We start from the raw sequence: 19,655 nt of genomic DNA, 5'->3' as shown, positions 1-19,655 counted from the left end.
TATATTTTATCAATTTTATTCGATGTATCTGGCAAAGGATATTGATAAAAAAATTATTCACTCAGATACTTAGATTTTGTCAATTTTATCCGACATATCCGACAAAGGATGTTGATAATGAATTTATTCATTCTGAAATTTAGATTTTGTCAATTTTATTTGATGTATCTGACAAAGGATGTTGATAAAAAAAATTTATTCACTCTAACACTTAGAATATGTCAATTTTATCCTATGTATCCGAGAAAAGGATGTTGGTATAGAATTTAGTCACTCTCATACTTAGATTTTGTCAATTTTATCCAAAATATCTGATAACGGATGTTTTTAGAGTATGTATTCTTTCTGAAATATAGATCTTGCAAATTTTGTTTGATGTATCTGACAAAGGATTTTGATAAAAAAATGTATTTACTCTGACACTTAGATTCTCTCTATTTTATCCGATGTATCTGACAAAAGATGTTGATAAAAAAAAATGTATTCACTCCAACACTTAGATTTTGTCAACTTTATCATACATATCCGATAAAGGATGTTGATAATGAATTTATTCATTCTGAAATTTAGATTTTGTCAATTTTATTTCATGTATCTGACAAAGGATGTTGATAAAAAAAAATTTATTCACTCTGACACTTAGATTCTGTCAATTTTATCATATGTATCCGAGAAAAGGATGTTGATATATAATTTAGTCACTCTGATACTTAGATTTTGTCAATTTTATCCGACATATATGATAAAGGTTGTTGTTAAAGCATTTATTCATCTGAAATTTAGATTTTGTCAATTTTATCCCATGTATCTGGCAAAGGATGTTGATAAAAAAATGTATTCACTCTAACACTTAGAATTTGTCAATTATGTATCTGACAAAGGATGTTGATAAAAAAAATTATTCACTCTGACACTTAGATTCTGTCAATTTTATCCGATGTATCTGACAAAAGATGTTGATAAAACAAATTTATTCACTCTAACACTTAGATTTTGTCAACTTTTTCCTATGTATCCGAGAAATGGATGTTGATATAGAATTTAATTACTCTTATACTTAGGTTTTCTGAAATTGCTGCATTGTTTGTCTAGGAAGCGACTTCAATCGATCATGAATGTTAATAAAGAATTTTATTAATTTTTTTGCATAATTTTCTGAATTAAATTTCTCTATTGTGTATCCAAGAGGTGAATTCAAGAAAGAGTTCGTTACTTACTTACTTACCCACTTACAATTTTTCCATAATGACATCCAACAACGGATGTTGATTACGAATTTATTCATTCTGATATTATTTTTGTGTTTTTTGCAAGCCATTCGTACTATACCTTAAACGCATTCAGATATTTCCTTGATAAAAATTTTTTGTCCGACATATCCGATAAATGATGTTGATAAAGCATTTATTCAGTCTGATACTTAGATTTTGTCAATTTTATCCGATGTATCTGACATATGATGTTGATAAAAAAATTATTCGCTCTAACACTTAGATTTTGTCAATTATATTCGATGTATCTGACAAAAGATGTTGAGAAAAAAAAATTATTCACTCTGACAATTAGATTTTGTCAATTTTATCTGACATGTCAATTTTAACTAACATATCCGACAAATGATGTTGATAATGCATTTATTCACTCTGGTACTTAGATTTTGTCAATTTTATCCGATATATTCGACAAGGGATGCTGACAAAGCATATATTCACTCTGATACTTAGATTTTGTCAATTATATTCGATGTATCTGACAATAGATGTTGATAAAAAAAAAATTATTCACTCTGACGCTTAGATTTTTTCAATTTTATCCCATATATTCGAGAAAGGTTTGTTGATATAGAATTTAATCAATCCAATACTTTAGTTTTGTCAATTTTATCCCATGTATTCGAGAAAGGGTTGTTGATATAGAATTTAATCAAACTGATACTTAGATTTTGTCAATTTTATCCGATACACCACACAAATGTTTTGATAATGCATTTAGAGGATGTTGATAAGGCATTTATTCACTCTGATGCTTGGATTTTGCCAATTTATTCCATATATTTAAGAAAGAGATGTTGGTATAGAATTTAATCACTCTGATACTTAGATTTTATCCAAGATATCCAAAAAGGAGGCTGATAAAGCATTTAATCACTCTGATACTTATATTTTGTCAATTTTATCCGATTTATCTGACAGAGGATGTTGATAAAAAAAAATATTCACTTCAACACTTAGATTTTGTCAATTATATTCGATGTATCTGACAAAAGATGTTGAGAAAAAAAATTTATTCACTCTGACACTTAGATTTTGTCAATTTTATCCGACATGTCAATTATAACTGACATATCCGACAAATGATGTTGATAATGAATTTATTCACTCTGGTACTTAGATTTTGTCTCTATTATCCGATATATTCGACAAAGAATGCTGATAAAGCATTTATTAACTCTGATACTTAGATTTTGTTAATTATATTCGATGTATCTGACAATAGATGTTGATATAAAAAATTTATTCACTCTGACGCTTAGATTTTTTCAATTTTATCCGATATACCCGACAAATGATGTTGATAATGCATTTAGAGGATGTTGATAAAGCATTTATTCACTCTGATACTTAGATTTTATCAATTTTATCCCATTTATCTGAGAAAAGGATGTTGATATAGAATTTAATCACTCTGATACTTAGATTTTATCCGAGATATCCAACAAAGGATGCTGATAAAGCATTTAATCACTCTGATACTTAGATTTTGTCAATTTTATTCGATTTATTTGGCAAAGGATGTTGATAAAAAAAAATATTCACTCTGATACTTAGATTTTGTCAATTTTATCCGACATATCTGACAAAGGATGAATGTATCCAACAAAAACTTTAAAAACGAAATTTTTCTTTCTGGTTCTTAGATTTTGTCAATTTAATCTGAGGTATGTGACATGTGATCTTGATAATGCATTTAAGGGTTACTGATGAAGCATTGATTCACTCTGATGCTTAGATTTTATCAAGTTTATTCCATGTATCTGAGAAAGGGGTGTTGATATAGAACATAATAACTCTGGTACTTATATTTTATAAAGTTTATCCCGATTATTTGAGAAAAAAACTACGATAAAAAATTTAATTAATTTGCGGCATATATTTTGTCAATTCTTTTCGATATAGCCGACAAATGATGTTATTAATGCATTTCAAGGATGTTGATAAAGCATTTATTCACTCTGATATTTAGATTATGTCAATTTTATCTGACATATCCGACAAAGGATGTTGATAATGAATTTATTCATTCTGAAATTTAGATTTTGTCAATTTTATCCGATGTATCTGCCAAAGGATGTTGATAAAAAAAAATTATTCACTCTAATTCTTAGAATGTGTCAATTTTATCCTATGTATCCGAGAAAAGGATGTTGATATAGAATTAAGTCACTCTGATACTTAGATTTTGTCAATTTTATCTGACATATCTGATAAAGTATGTTGTTAAAGCATTTATTCATTCTGAAATTTAGATTTTGTCAATTCTATTTGATGTATCTGACAAAGGATGTTGATAAAAAAAAATTATTCTCTCTGGCACTTACATTTTATCAATTTTATTCGACGTATCTGGCAAAGGATGTTGATAAAAAAAATCATTCACTCAGATACTTAGATTTTGTCAATTTTATCAGACATAACCGACAAAGGATGTTGTTAGTGAATTTATTAATTCTGAAATTTAGATTTTGTCCATTTTATTTGATGTATCTGCCAAAGGATGTTGATAAAAAAAATTTATTCACTCTAACACTTAGAATTTGTCAATTTTATCCTATGTATCCGAGAAAAGGATGTTGATATAGAATTTAATCACTCTGATACTTAGATTTTGTCAATTTTATTCGACATATCCGGTAAAGGATGTTGTTAAAGCATGTATTCATTCTGAAATATAGATTTTGTAAATTTTATTTGATGTATCTGACAAAGGATGTTGATAAAAAAATTTATTCACTCTGACACTTAGATTCTCTCTATTTTATCCGATGTATCTGACAAATGATGTTGATAAAAAAAATGTATTCACTCCAACACTTAGATTTTGTCAACTTTATCCGACATATCTGACAAAGGATGTTGATAATGAATTTATTAATTCTGAAATTTAGATGTTGTCTATTTTATTTGATGTATCTGACAAAGGATGTTGATTAAAAAAATTTATTCACTCTGATACTTAGATTCTGTCAATTTCATCCTATTTATCCGAGAAAAGGATGTTGATATAGAATTTAGTCACTCTGACACTTAGATTTTGTCAATTTTATCCCAAAAATCCGATGAAGGATGTTGCTAAAGCATTTATTCATCTGAAATTTAGATTTTGTCAATTTTATCCGATGTATCTGGCAAAGGATGTTGATAAAAAAAAATTTTTCACTTTAAAACTTAGATTTTGTCGATTTTATCCTATGTATCTGAGAAAAGTATTTTGATATAGAATTCAGTCTCTCTGATACTTCGATTTTGTCAACTTTATCAGACATATTCGATAAAGGATGTTGTTAAAGCATATTCTGAAATTTTGATTCTGTACGTTTTATTTGATGTATCTGACAAAGGATGTTGATAAAAAAAATTATTCACTCTGACACTTAGATTCTGTAAATTTTATCCGATGTATCTGACAAAAGATGTTGATAAAACAAAATTATTCACTCTAACACTTAGATTTTGTCAATTTTATCCTATGTGTCCGAGAAATGGATGTTGATATAGAATTTAATGACTCCTATACTTAGATTTTGTGAAATTGCTGTATTGTCTGTCTAGGAAGCGACTTCAATCGATAATGAATGTTAATAAAGAATTTGTTCAATTTTTTTTTCATAATGACATATCCAACAACGGATGTTGATAAAGAATTTATTCATTCTGATAGTATTTTCGTGTTTTTGCAAGCCATTCGTACTATACCTTAAACGCATTCAGATATTTCCCTGATAATAAAATTTTGTCCGATATATTCGACAGATGATTTCGATAAAGCATTTATTCACTCTGATACATAAACTTTGTCAATTTTATCAGATGTATCTGACAGATGATGTTGATAAAAAAATTATTCACTCTAACACTTAGATTTTGTCAATTATATTCGATGTATCTGACAAAAGATGTTGAGAAAAAAAAATATTCACTCTGACACTTAGATTTTGTAAATTTTATCCGACATGTCAATTTTAACTGACATATCTGACAAGTGATGTTGATAATGGATTTATTCACTCTGGTACTTATATTTGTCACTTTTATCTGATATATTGATATATATATAGATTATCCGACATGTCAATTTTAACTGACATATCCGACAAATGATGTTGATAATGCATTTATTCACTCTGGTACTTATATTTTGTCACATTTATATAGATTTGTCACTTTTATCTGATATATTTTATCTGATAGTATTTTCGTGTTTTTGCAAGCCATTCGTACTATACCTTAAACGCATTCAGATATTTCCTTGATAAAAAAATTTTGTCCGACATATCCGACAAATGATGTTGATATAGAATTTAATCACTCTGATACTTAGATTTTGTCTATTTTATCCGATATATCCGACAGATGATGTTGATAAAAAAATTATTCACGCTGACACTTAGATTTTGTCAATTATATTCGATGTATCTGACAAAAGATGTTGATAAAAAAAAAATATTCACTCTGACACTTAGATTTTGTCAATTTTATCCGACATGTCAATTTTAACTGACATATCTGACAAAGGATGCTGATAAAGCATTTATTCACTCTGATACTTAGATTTTTTCAATTTTACCCCATGTATTCGAGAAAGGGTTGTTGATATAGAATTTAATCAATCCGATACTTAGATTTTGTCAATTTTATCCCGTGTATTCGAGAAAGGGTTGTTGATATAGAATTTAATCAAACTGATACTTAGATTTTGTAAATTTTATTCGATATACCCGACAAATGATGTTGATAATGCATTTAGAGGATGTTGATAAAGCATTTATTCACTCTGATACTTAGATTTTATCAATTTTATCACATGTATTCGAGAAAGGGATGTCGATATAGAATTTAATCACGCTGATACTTAGATTTTATCCGAGATATCGAACAAAGGATGCTGATAAAGCATTTAATCACTCTGATACTTACATTTTGTCAATTTTATCCGATGTATCTGACAGATGATGTTGATAAAAAAAATTATTCACTTCAACACTTAGATTTTGTCAATTATATTCGATGTATCTGACAAAAGATGTTGAGAAAAAAAATTTATTCACTCTGACACTTAGATTTTGTCAATTTTATCCGACATGTCAATTATAACTGACATATCCGACAAATGATGTTGATAATGAATTTATTCACTCTGGTACTTATATTTTGTCACTTTTATCTGATATATTCGACAAAGGATGCTGATAAAGCATTTATTCACTTTGATACTTATATTTTGTCAATTATATTCGATGTATCTGACAATAGATGTTGATATAAAAAATTTATTCACTCCGACGCTTAGATTTTTTCAATTTTATCCGATATACCTGACAAATGATGTTGATAATGCATTTAGAGGATGTTGATAAAGCATTTATTCACTCTAATACTTAGATTTTATCAATTTTATCCCATGTATCCGAGAAAAGTATGTTGATATAGAATTTAATCACTCTGATACTTAGATTTTATCCGAGATATCCAACAAAGAATGCTCATAAAGCATTTAATCACTCTAATACTTAGGTTTTGTTAATTTTATCCGTCATATCCGACAAATGATGTTGATAAAGCATTTATTCAATCTGATACTTAGATTTTGTCAATTTTATCCAGCATATCCGAAAAAGGATGCACATTTTGAATTTGTTCCATAAAATAGTTTACCATGTTTTCTCTTAATATTGTAGTTATTCTCTTCTCTTAGTTCGTAATCAGTAGATTAATCATTATTCCATTTTGAGTCGTACACAATTTTTATTGGTGTGTCATCGATGTCATTTTAAGATACGTAAAAAAAAAGTTGAATAATTTCGAAGTCCAAAAAAATGTTAGTCCAATTAAAAAAAAGTGCTACTACAAACATTATTTTTCTAATAGTAAAGGTCATGACTAACATGTCTATAGCATTCTCATTTTGAGTTTGGAAAATATTAAATGTGATTTTTTTTTTTTTTAAGTATGTTTCATCTCATTCGAAGACATGTAAAAAAAATAGTTGAAAAAAATATATCGTTATAAAAAAAAAAAAAAAGTTGAAAAAAAAAATAAAAAATGGGGGGAGGGTGCCAAAAAGTAGGAGGGGGTGCCTTTCGAGATTGGGGATAGGGGACCTTTTTGGGATTTAGGTCTCTAGTGGTTAGGGTCGTTGGTGCTTATGATCCTTGATGGTTTGTACTCACGCACACCTTACTACTTGATTTGCAAGGATTTCTAAGGTTTGTTCTGAATTTCATTATTAAAATTCTTTTATTGCCATCTAAATCTCTCTTAGTATCAACTTTATAGTATAATATAACGTTAAACTCTATTTTAAATTGACAACACTGTTCAAACACCACTTGTGTATTATACAGAACACATCGAAGAAGTAAAGCTAGGTCAAGTCATAAGACCATTTTATCATCGTTAACCATTTCCATAGATTGATATTGTTTCAAATTTAAAATAAATAATCTATGAGTTAACAAACTCGAGGGGCTACCTTAACTGATAATCACCAATTCGCAAATGCTATACCCTTTTTTTACAATTGGGGTTGGCCTTAGCAGCGAAACGTTCCTAACGAATTAGTCTTGACTAAAGGCAATTGTTGAATGATTAGTTTAACCCTTTTTTTTCTCCATCTTCATACGATCTAATTCGCAAATGCTATCTAGCTCTGTTTTTCCCTATTATTCAATTACTATCGTTCGTTTAGTCCAATTTGCAAATGCTATCTAGCTCTGTTTTTTTTCCCTATTATTCAATTAATATCGTTCGTATAGTCCAATTCGCAAAGCAATAACCAGTCTGGTTGAGTTATACAATCTCTACTATGCTCTCAAAACGTGTTTGACCTCTTTATAGATTTGCTCGCTTTTTGCAATTTGTACGTGAAACTTTACTGCATATTCTTGTGCAATTCCATAGGTACTTTCAATCAATAGCAAAAACAAGTCTGGTTGTGTTATACAATCTCGACTATAGTTTCAAAACGTGTTTGACCACTTTATAGGTTTGCTCACTTTTTAAAATGTGCACGTCAAACTGTACTGAATATTCTTGTGAAATTCCTTGTGCATTTGATATCAATAGCAATAACCAGTCTGGTAATCTGCCTTGGAAAGGTGCCAAGGAACATAGTGTGCTAGAATTCCATATATACAATCTACTGACACAACCTTAATACATATGGCAGTGCATCTTTGCAATTATAATTTCTACCCTGATGGTAGAAAACCCTGATGGGCAGATTGTGCCCTATGAATTATTCTCTGATAGACATTAGTTACAAAAAAAAAATCAGCGAAAAAATGAACTTTTGGAAAATTTGAGAGTGCAAAAAGGTTTGAAAATTAATGTTATGAAATGTATTTCGCTTAAAGTTACGAAAAATGATAATGAAGAGATGTTGTTAGGTAACGAGAAAATCGATCAAGTGGATAGCTTCACAACCCCGGGTAGTATTATTAGTAAAGATGGTGGATTTTGTGAAGATGTAAATAGCAGAATAGTGAAGGTGCGGGGTGTTCCCGCAAATGAAAAGAAGTTTGAAAGAATTGGAAGATAAGTCTACAGACTATGCAGGGAATATTGGAAGCCAGGGAAATGTCAGTTGTCAGGTACGGCTCACAAGCGTCGTTACCCTTTTATATATTGATTCTCGTTGTAAGAGCAACCTCCAAATGAGTCAGCTTTGTTTGCTACACTTTTTTTGGGAAAATGGAAGGCTCCCCAGGGGATACATAGAACGTTGAAGGTTCCCAATGACTAGTAATCAACAGTTGCGTAGTTTATGGTATCTTTGTTCATTTGTGCTGGGGGTTTTTTTGCCGCATTTTGTTGGCGTCGAAGATGGCACTGATGACGTTGTTCTTCTAATGTAATATTTTGTTCTATTTCACTTTCATTTTTGGCTCGTTCTGATTTTTGATGTCGCTTGTCTTCTGAAAGCATAATTCTGTTTTTCACTCCATTTTTGACACGTTCTGATGCTCGCTTTGTCGTGATTGCTTGTAATTCTCAATGTCGTTTATCTTTTAGCCTTTTTTTTTCTTAACTTTTGCTTTGAGTAGTTTTAATTCTTGCTACCGCTTATATTACAACCGTATGTTTCTTTGTTCTTCACTTTTGTTTTCGAGTCGTTGTAATTTTTGCTGACAAGTATTCTGACTGTATGTATTTTTTATTCATTTTCGTTTGTCATTTCTTTAGAGATTTTTTCAATACCCATTATCTTAGCTAATCGGATTCTTCTTGTCAGATTTGGTGGTCTAGGTTGTTCATTTGTCTTCTACGCATTATGAAACAACTTAAAACGCCTTTTGTAAGCAGACTAATTACACTTGGTATTTTATACTAAGCCATGTTCCTTTTGTAATGTTTCGTTCGTCATAGATGTAATTCCGGTAATTCGATTTCATTAAGTTCATTTTGTTGCGTTGGAAACTGTGAGCTTACTGATGTTTATTCTGTCGTATCTCTCTTTTTATGCTATAAGTGGATTTAACCTAATAGAAAATAAAGCTTCTTTTAAATTTTGTAGGTATTTCTCTAGTTTCAATTAAAAAATTATAATTTTTGATGAAGCACCTTAGATATTTTTGCAGTTTACATCCTAACTGCTTTAGTGACTCGGAACTGAGAGCTAAGATAAAATTGTATTTATTAAAATTAAAATTTCAGATACTTAAGTTCAATTCAAAATTATGTTGGCACATGACGTCATTGCAATACTAATGTGTTTAAAAATGAGGTAGCTCACATAATTTTTTTCATCAAAAATTGTTTTTTCTCTCATAATTGTCTTATCTCTCAGATGATCGAGACGGAGGTTTTTAAGGAGCTCAATATTTTTGGTCCGAATAATACTCGATCACCAGATTTAGACTTTGAGAGGCCGCCTGAACCCGAAAAGAATGGTTGTTTTCCTTGGAGCAAAAAGGTAAAATTTGGTAAATTATGTTATTTTGTATTTTTTGTTAAATTTTTGTGTAAATATTTTATTCCTCCTATTGCCTAGAGAAGGAATAAGGAACTTTTTAAACTGTTGTGGGCTAAATTAAGTCTAATCCTTCGATTTTTTTAACATTTTAAAAATTACATTTGTTGTTTTCTTCGTTTTTGTATGTTTAGACGCATATTGTTTATTTCTTCTTCTTTGCGTGCTAACTGAATCATTGGCATACCAGATTTCATATATTATCGGGATATTCCTATGGTATGTTCTACATTATATTCTCGTGTCAGAATAAAGGTAAAAAGAGTGAATGAAAATTACCGGTATATTGTTTTTTCTTTATTGTCATCTACATAATATCCAAACAATCATAATCTAGATGGCAGTCGCCACTGCCAGACGTTTCTCGGCAACAGAAGAGGGTAAAATTAAGCAGTTGTATTAGGTTAGTACAGCCAGGTTTGCAATGCTAAATTAATTCAGCGCAATTACAATGCGCAATTACTTAATTAATTAAATAATCTCTATATTGAAACTACTGTGCGATTTAGTTTAAAAATCCCGACCAAAAGGAGAGAAATATTTCTGTGGTAAATTTTTTAAATATAAATGTTTAAAAAGAAAGAAAGACACTAACTATGAACAATAGATACTGAGTGGAATGGAGGAAGTTTTTTTTCTGATATCTATAAGCTTACTACTTATTCTAACTTAATGTTCCCATTACGGTACCATGGAGGGAGAAAAAGAAGAAATTTACAACACCGGAAACACAGAATGCGCAAAAAAGAAATATCATTTCTATTTAACAGAGGACAAGATCTGGTTTTGATCACAAAAAGCTGCAGGTAATTTTCACAAAGTCTTTTGATTTATATTTACCCCTTTTTACAACAATTCTTGAAGAATCAATCCGGATTTTCGTCTTTGAGTCAGAAATTAGCCGAGAATGGAAATATAGTAAATTGTTTATAACATTAATGCTCAACAATCTAAAGACGCCTCCAGAGGGGGACAGAAAACGATTTGCATGCCAGTGGTATTGCAAGTGAAAGAGACGAAGAGCCAAAAGTAAGGTACTCGCACTTGACTTAAGATACATCTGCTGCACTAATGGCACACTTAGCATCGACCGAACCCCTCCGAATTTTGGAAACATTTTCATTTCTACCATCTATTAGTGAGAAATTATCTTTAGAGATTTAACTCCTGAAACTCGGAAATTTTGCTTTTCAATTGGTACCTTTTTACAGCATTCCTGCCTCTTCCTAATTACATATCAAAGAGTATTGACAACTTATAAGAGCGGAAATTGGGGCTAGGGAAAAAAAAAAAAATCAAACATTTACCGTTTATTAGTACAATAATCAAGCAGACTCAGTGTAATTAGTTTAATTGGCAAAATTAGTGTAGTAATAAGTGTCTGATATTAATTTCTGGAAAAAAAAACACAATTGCGAAGTTGTAAAAAAAAAAACAAGAAACACCAAACGTTATACTGCATCGCAACCTTTTATATAACACTAGTGCCAGCTAATGCTCTTTTCCTTTAAATAATTTAAGTTGCTTAACGCCTGAATTTGGATTAGCTATTGTCGTTACCCTTACCTGATTCGAGAAGTCCTTTTTTTTGCTTTTTTTTATTCCTAAAATATGTTAGGTCCCTATAAGTTGACAAGGATATTTTATGTTGCCGTTCATGATCCTAAAGAGAATGTAATTCTCCTAGGAATTGATCTTTTTTACACTGTTAACGTTTCTTTTACACTGTTAACGTTTTTTTTTTTTTTTTTTGTTTTTTTTTACACTTTTAAGGTTTTAGTTGTCGTTGACGTTTCCATCATCTGATTCGTAAAAGTCCTTTTTTTTCGTAAAATTCGTTTTTGTTCCCACAAATTCACGAGATGATTTGTGTAATTACTTACTATCAGAAAGAGAAGGAAAGTCCAGCAGGAAATAATCAATAGGACCGAACGTGGAATGGGAAGCAGAAATCTTCAAATCTTTAGACCTTTTAAATTTACAACTAATTCGCCCGCCCTTTAATATCCTGTCGAAACGAGTTTACACCTTTAAGTTCATTTGGAAATTTCCAATTATTCTCCTATATTTATCTGGTGTTGTTTTGCTTTTGTCATTTTTTTATTTCTCTTCTGATTTTTTGCATAATTTTCATTATAGCTGCTAGAATTTGATAATTTTTAACTGTTTTAATGTCTTAATAGTTTTGGTTTTTATTTTGCCCATGCTGCTTGTTTATTCCAGTGTGATTTTTTTTTTTTTTTTTTTTTTTTTAGTAATTTCCCGATAAATTATTATTTTTATCTTATTAACGTTCAACTACGAACCTCAGTTAAAATTAGTCCTTCTGTCAAGTACGCATTCAACTCTCCTAAGATCGACGGAGTTGCCTGGAAAATACCCAGCAATGAGATATCTTCATTAATTTGAATATCGAGTAAGCGAACGCAAGTACGTCAAAATTACATTGGCTAAGCTATTGTTAAAGTGTGTGGGTAAACCCAATAAAGCTTACGACGAAAGTAGAGGAAATACCCAACGGAAATAATTGACCAATATAAAAATTGTAAGTCAAAAAGAAAGAAAGGAAAACTAAAAGTGGAAACGCTTTATGAAATATAGAGTAAATGAAGTGAGAACGTTTTCTCTGGCCCATAATTTTTGATGGATTACATTAAACTTGATGAACTTTATATATTTTGAATAAGCATAAGATTCAATTCTTTTGATGCACTTATTGTCATCAAAATTGTTTTTTAGAGTCGTTTACAATTGAGCTGCGTCGCTCCTTACTTACAGTTCGTTATCACGAACTCTTTGAAACGCATTAATAGGGGTGGGTCGACCTCACAAATTTTATGGTCTAGTCTAGTGTCATATTTACTTTTTGTTGTTGTTTTGGGCACCGCTAGGAATTTCCGGGAGCTAGGAATTGCTTCCAGGAGATCTGTTTTTATCAAGATATATACGACAGTCTTTTCCCATGCTATCGTCCGTGGGAGGAGGGGGAGGGGGAGGATCCATCGATAAAATTTGTAGGACAGTAAAAAGTTCTTGGTTAATAAATGTCATCTCTTCTATAACGTTGTCATATTTATTGGGCTAGACCTTCATCACAGGAGGGATAGCGAGCTCCAAGGATAATTTTAGTAGCTGGGTTTTCAATTGTTTCAGGATGTCAATTGACACCTTTCATTTCTTCATGAAGAGTACAGCAAGACAAAACACTATCAAAATTCATAGACCATAGCCCTCCTACTTTGCGAAGAAAGGCTTGCTTTGCACTAAAGCTAGTGGGGGGATTGTCGGAAAAAATATAAAGAGCTGACAGATTGTACAAAAAAATAGATTATTACTGGGAAAATAATAAAAATTTTAGGTCTTTGAGATGGTTGTCCTGGAAGACCTATCTTAATGAAGAAAAAAAAATTGAATAAAAGGTAAAATAATGGTAAATGTAAACCTTCATTTATTAATGCAACCAGCTATAACAGCTTCAACTTTGTTTTTTTAACAATCACAAATAATTAAATAAATTAAATAATTGCTAAATTAAATAATTTAAATAATTAAATAAACAACATTTTCGCACTGAAGAAAAACCTATGAAGGTTTGCGGTCTTGCGAAAGTCCACGTAACTACTGACCTGTCAAGTTAAATAATTAAATCAAAGAAATGTATAATTGTAAATAAATGAAAACAACTCAAATAAAAATAATAATGGATAACAAAAGTATAAAATAGAAGCAATAACATATTCATTCTTCATCAATCATCGGGACTCATCTCCCTCCCCTCCCCCTCTCTCTCACCCTGTCCTCCAGCTCCACCTAGCCTCCCATACCCCCCCAAACCTCCCCGACCCCTCCTACCACCCATAATAAACAGAGGCACGTGTTTTGCTGCCCAAATGCACACTGGTAGCTCATTCCATACAGATGGACCCAGATGTTTCGTTTACATTTCTTTCCAAAACTCAAGAATAAACCAGTGTTTCCAAAATAAATTCTGATAATATCGATGATGTTGATAACACACATTTCCTTAAATTTCTTTATGTTTAGTTATTTATTTACAACTACCGGCAAGCCTTCTGCTTAACATTTATTTTGTCAAAAAAAATTTGCAATCTGAGCTGAGTATGATTTCAGACTTTCTTTAACAAGAGGAATTTAACAACATTTTATGATGAGTTCAGCGTTGCGTTTCATAAAGCGTTCAGCGTTGCGTTTCATAAAGCGTTCAACGTTGTGTTCTTACAAAGTTTCCGCAACGCTTTATGTTGAAATGGATGGTATTGATAAATTTTATTTCTTTTTATAGAGACGATAGCAAGTTGAATGATGGCCAAACATTTGCACCTCAAGCTTGTGATGAAAACGTAATATCAAGCATATTCTCACCCCTTGCCATTTTTGGGAAACAAAAGGGACTTTTAGTATTCATCACACCAATGTGACTTTTTTGTGTTGTTTTTTTTAAGCTTTCATGTCTCTGGTCAACTGTTTTTTGACTTCTTAAATTGTTTTGACTCAAGTAATGTACTTCATTATTGCAAATCATTTATCTGTTGAAGATAATTTACAGTTAGATTTGGCTATGAACATCATTTCAAAGACATAGTGATTGAAGAGCCATCTCTTTATCCCTGAAACTGCCATGTAAACTTCTTAGACCTGTTTCAAACACTTTCCTTGACTGTCATAGATCGTATGTATAACAAATGAATAACGTCCTTCCTAATGTGGAACATAGGGGTACTTCATCTATATTTACGATTTGTACTCCGTTAGTGACACATAGATTGCGTTTTCCAAAGGTAAGCAACATCTAACAACCGAAGTTTTATTACATTTCGAACCTTTTGACCTAATTTTAAGCTATAAGAACCGATTTTTGGGAGGCAATTCTACCATTTTATTTTCTTACGAGTTCCGTTCAGGAAATTATTTTCTGTAGCAATATGCCAGATTGTGTATAAACAATATACTGGAAAACGATCTTTCAAAGCCTTTGATGGCGCATAGGCCGTCGAATCGAAGCTTCAATCGAAACTTCGAATGGAAGTGAGTCTTCTTTATAGGGCAAGGTAGAAAACATGTCGCCCTACTTTGTGGCAGCTGGAATCGAATCTCCGGCCTCGTTTTGCCGAGTAGAACATCTTTCCACTTTGCTACCGCAGGATGTAGGCTGTACAGCATTATTTAAATTCTTGTAGATGAACAGCATCTATTATCTTCCGCCTAGCCCAAACAGGTAGAAATTTTTGTTTTCCCGTGTTTCATTTTCAAACAAAGTAACTTTAAACAGAGTGAATTCTTATACCTAATATAAAATTTAATTTATCCTATGAATGTGTTTGCTAACAAGCAGCACTAGTAGCGCACCAAGCGGCTTTGCTCGTATAATTTACTCAATAACAACTAGCTTCGTTCAGGAACTATCAAGCCAGGCTAAACATGAATATCTATTTGCCATAAATTCAGAGTCAGAGACATTTTTTTTTAATTTGCAAGTTCTGGTTGTATTATATGAACTTATCGGTTTTTTTTTCTTACACAAAGGTGCTTCTTGTTAATGAATCGTTAATGGTAATTAACTAATGTTATTTCTTAATGTTAATTAATTTTCGATGGTGCTCCCATTCTTGTGACTCTGTGGTAACAGTTAAATTATAAGCGGCTCCATTTCAGTCCCCTGGGCTCCGTATGATCAAGTGTTCACCGTGATATTTGAAGTATGTCTTACCAGTCAAAATTATCAAAATAGATAAATGAACGCATCAAAAATCCTTGTCAATTAACTCAGCTGTTGTATTTTGTCCGTTTTGAGTGTCGTAAGGAAATCAGTCTAAAATGTGAAGTCAGCAATTGAAGCCAATTTAACAAACTCCAGGCTAAAATGCACGTACTTGACGCACGGACACAAAAAAAATACAGAAAACAAGAATAAGAATAATATGGTAGTTTAAAATTTTGAACTTTGTCTCCACCAGTGAATGGGATATGATAGCTCGGTGCTTTTCTTGATTTAATTGCTGTTAGAGTCTGGTCTCTCAAATAGGGATATACCCTCAAGTAGATTTAATTTGTATTTTAAATCAATGCGTTTTATGCATCTTATCGTACGATACGATTATGATAACTTACGATAACGATACAAAACGTATCGTATTTGTGCACAAACGTTTTTTTTTTGCAGTTTCTAGTGGGTATTTTCTACAAACTTCAGGCCAATAACATTTGCGACTGATATTCTTTTCGAGAAGTGTTTTGGCGTTAAGATCAAGTGTGTGTTGTAGAAGCTTTTCCAGCCAAAGGATTGATAACGAATCGTGCACAAAGTATCACATCCAGGTGAGGCTGGGGAATAATCCGTTTTCTTAGAAGCCTGAGCTTTGAATTGCGACAACCTAACAAATACTACTGTACAAGAGGGCTTTGGCGCCCACGTGACTGACAATGAAACGCATATTGAGTCCTATCTTATATGATTGATAGTTTAATTAAGCTAAATAGTAATAGCTATATTGCTTATTTCAGTAGTCATAGCTATTACTTTTCCCCCCTTTTCTTATGCTAGCGCTAGTGCAGTGTTGTCTTTTTCTTACTCTCTTCTTTACAAAGTGTTTGGAATACGTCTTTGAAGTTATAAATGAAAGAGGGTAAAAGCAACCACTATGTGATTCCACTGCTATTTATTGTTTTGGCATTACAAAAGATATTTTGTATGTTTGATTCTTAACTACGGAGCTAACTTAATACCTAGGTCAAACTATAGTCACAAGTGTTGACAAAAAAAATTGTACGAAAACAGTGCCAATAATGCAAGCTATTCATAATTTGATGAGTTGGGTTATACTTAACTTCCAAAGGTAATTTTTAGGACTAGGCAATTAGAGCGAATACATTTTGATGGACACTCGGAGCGTCGGTTTATGCTGAGTCGTATAAAGTCTTCAGGCATAGTATTACTAGAAAATACTTAGGTCAATTTAGTATTAGCATATTTGCATGGGCTCTTCAAACCAAGCTGATGTCGTTTCAATTTTCCGCTTATATAGTGGAAAGTATCCGGTACATGAAAGTATCCAGTATAGATATGGTACCGGATAATTAATAAATCTGCTTTTTTTAACAAGTTTGACTATAGTTTGAGTCGAGTACAACTCTGTTATATTTGCCAATTAGCCAATGTGTACTTAATAATTTTAGGAATGTATCGTTTGGCAAGAATACTAAAATCCAGATCATGGTCTGTAGTTCTCTCGTGAGAGGATAATTTTCGGGGGTGGAACTTTGCGATTTTTTGAACGTGCTTCTTTTTACCTCCCTCTTTTTTATTGCTTACAAAATTGGATAAGGCACAAGTTTGAAGTATTCTTTGGTTTAAGCTCATTAATTCCCTTAAGGGTTGGACTGATGTAGCGTTGTTCTTCTATTATGATATTGTGTCCCATTGCAAAATTGCCTGAGACGAACACAGAGCAATGCTGTTTAAGGTCAAAACCCCGCATATGTTTTTTGAGAGAAAGAAAGGGAAATCTTCTATAATAAAATAATAAATAAAATACTACATTAGTTTAACGGCCACACCGAGAATTAAAAAAGTTGTCCGAGAGGGGTGAAAAATAACAATCACTGCTACATTTAAATGTGATAACCAAATAGCTTTCATTTCACCTTTGGTACCACACTACTTACGAATAAATATCTCATTAATAGAAATTGCAAACGCTCTCTTTGAGATAAATCTAAAAAAAACAACACCCCTCCCCCTAAAGAAAAAATCGTTTCAAACTTTTCCAAACTGTTTTTGCGTCACCTTTTAAACTAGGACTTGTTTGTAGATTAAACTTAGAATCAATAAAGCTGAATATTTTCGACGTTGGATCTGTGAGAATAGTATTTCATTAATTGGAAGCTGCCTTTTCTGTGAAAAGGCCGACCTATCGTTTGTACATATGCGCTCTTAAAATGTTAAAAGAACACGCTGTGTCTGTACATCCCTTTAGTGTGAAGTTTCTTCGTACGTAACTTGTCCAATGTCAAATAACAGATAAGGGTTTGTGTTTCAAAGTTGTTGTTTAGTTTTACATACAGAGTGAGAAAAATTTATGAATTTTTTTTTAGAGTTTGATCATTGCGTATGTTTTCCTTAAAGTTTTCGGGCGACAATTCAAATTAGTGCCAAAACGAGTTTCTTATACAAAAATGAGGTAGTCATCTTTTGGTTTCAAACAAGATCAGTTTTAATTAGTTGTTTAATTCATTAGTTAATTAATTAAGTAGATTAATTGGTTGTGAAACGTGAATCAGCAGTACCATAAACATTCGTTTTATTGTTATCACTGTGATTATTGTAAATTTTCAATTTGGAATGTCGCCAGAAAATACTTTTGTGCTCGCACAGTATGACCGTCGGAAATCTAAATATATTGTCTACAAAGAACATATTATAAGCTTTATATATATATAAAGCTTATATATTAGTATACATATATATTAATATATTACATATATTAATATATAATATATAACATATATATTAATAGCTTTGAAGCTTCAATGTCTTTCCATACTTTACAAGATAGAAATAATAAAAAAGAACTATTTTATTATGACTGTGAACAATTAATATTAAAACAGAATTATAAATAATATTAATTTTGTTTTGTAAAATTTTGAGTTAGATGGACCGTAAATGATTGCCGAACCTGTTGTTTTGACTTATGACTCCTTCGAAGTGAATCCATTTCTTCGTTTTGTGCACCCTTGTGCAAAGTGTGCCATGTGCAGCCGTTTTACAGTATCGCAAATTCAGTTCGCAATCGCTGAAAACGTTCTTCACCGAGATACATTTCGACTTCAGACGGCCCAATAGTGATATTCCTAATTACACTTTCAGATAGCAGTATTGATATTTTATTATAGAACAGTTTTATTTCAGTGTTGTTGTTTCTTTTCTATTGCCTTCTTTCCTTTTGATTCCACTGCCTTTCGCATGGGTTATAAAATAGTTTGTTTTTTTTATTGTCTTTCTTTAGGTTTTGTCTTTTCCAATTTTAACAGCTCTAACCCCAATTGTAATTTAATAAAGTATTTCTTGCCTTTATATTGAGTCTTTTTAGTGTTTCGATTTCAGATGAGGGTTTAAATTTTTTTTAGCAAAATTGTGACAAAATTTATACAATTTTTTTTACAAAATTGTGGAAAAAAAACATAGATTTGACTTCATTTATCCGTTTTCAAATAGTCTATATATGAAAATTATCTACCAAAAAGATATTAACAGCCATCTACCAATAGGATATTAATAGGCAAATATTCATAAATTTGGTGAAATTAGGCCAGGTTAGATTAGCTAGATGGCTCTTGGGCGTTTGTTTATAAACGATTTTCAAGATTTGAAAAAAAGACATCATTAT

The 19,655-nt window shown here is 31.3% G+C and overlaps 1 protein-coding gene across 5 annotated transcripts in view; it reads left to right on the top strand.

Moving 5' to 3' along the window:
* Nucleotides 1-19,342, top strand: part of Gprk2 (G protein-coupled receptor kinase 2) — a 205,007-nt gene extending 185,665 nt beyond the window's left edge. For all 5 annotated transcript variants that reach the window (XM_089088485.1, XM_089088486.1, XM_089088484.1 and 2 more), the window contains 2 exons: nucleotides 10,066-10,191; nucleotides 14,552-19,342. In XM_089088485.1, coding sequence (XP_088944611.1) covers nucleotides 10,066-10,191; nucleotides 14,552-14,560 — 135 coding nt within the window. In that variant the 3' untranslated portion in view covers nucleotides 14,561-19,342. The remainder of the gene's footprint in view (nucleotides 1-10,065; nucleotides 10,192-14,551) is intronic.
* The last annotated feature ends 313 nt before the right edge of the window (nucleotides 19,343-19,655 follow it).

The sequence above is a fragment of the Artemia sp. Qi Xiang Cuo genome, chromosome 4 (assembly GCF_049724085.1).
Source record: "Artemia sp. Qi Xiang Cuo chromosome 4, ASM4972408v1, whole genome shotgun sequence".
Lineage (NCBI taxonomy): Eukaryota > Metazoa > Arthropoda > Branchiopoda > Anostraca > Artemiidae > Artemia > Artemia sp. Qi Xiang Cuo.
This window is presented reverse-complemented; position numbering and strand designations above follow the sequence as displayed.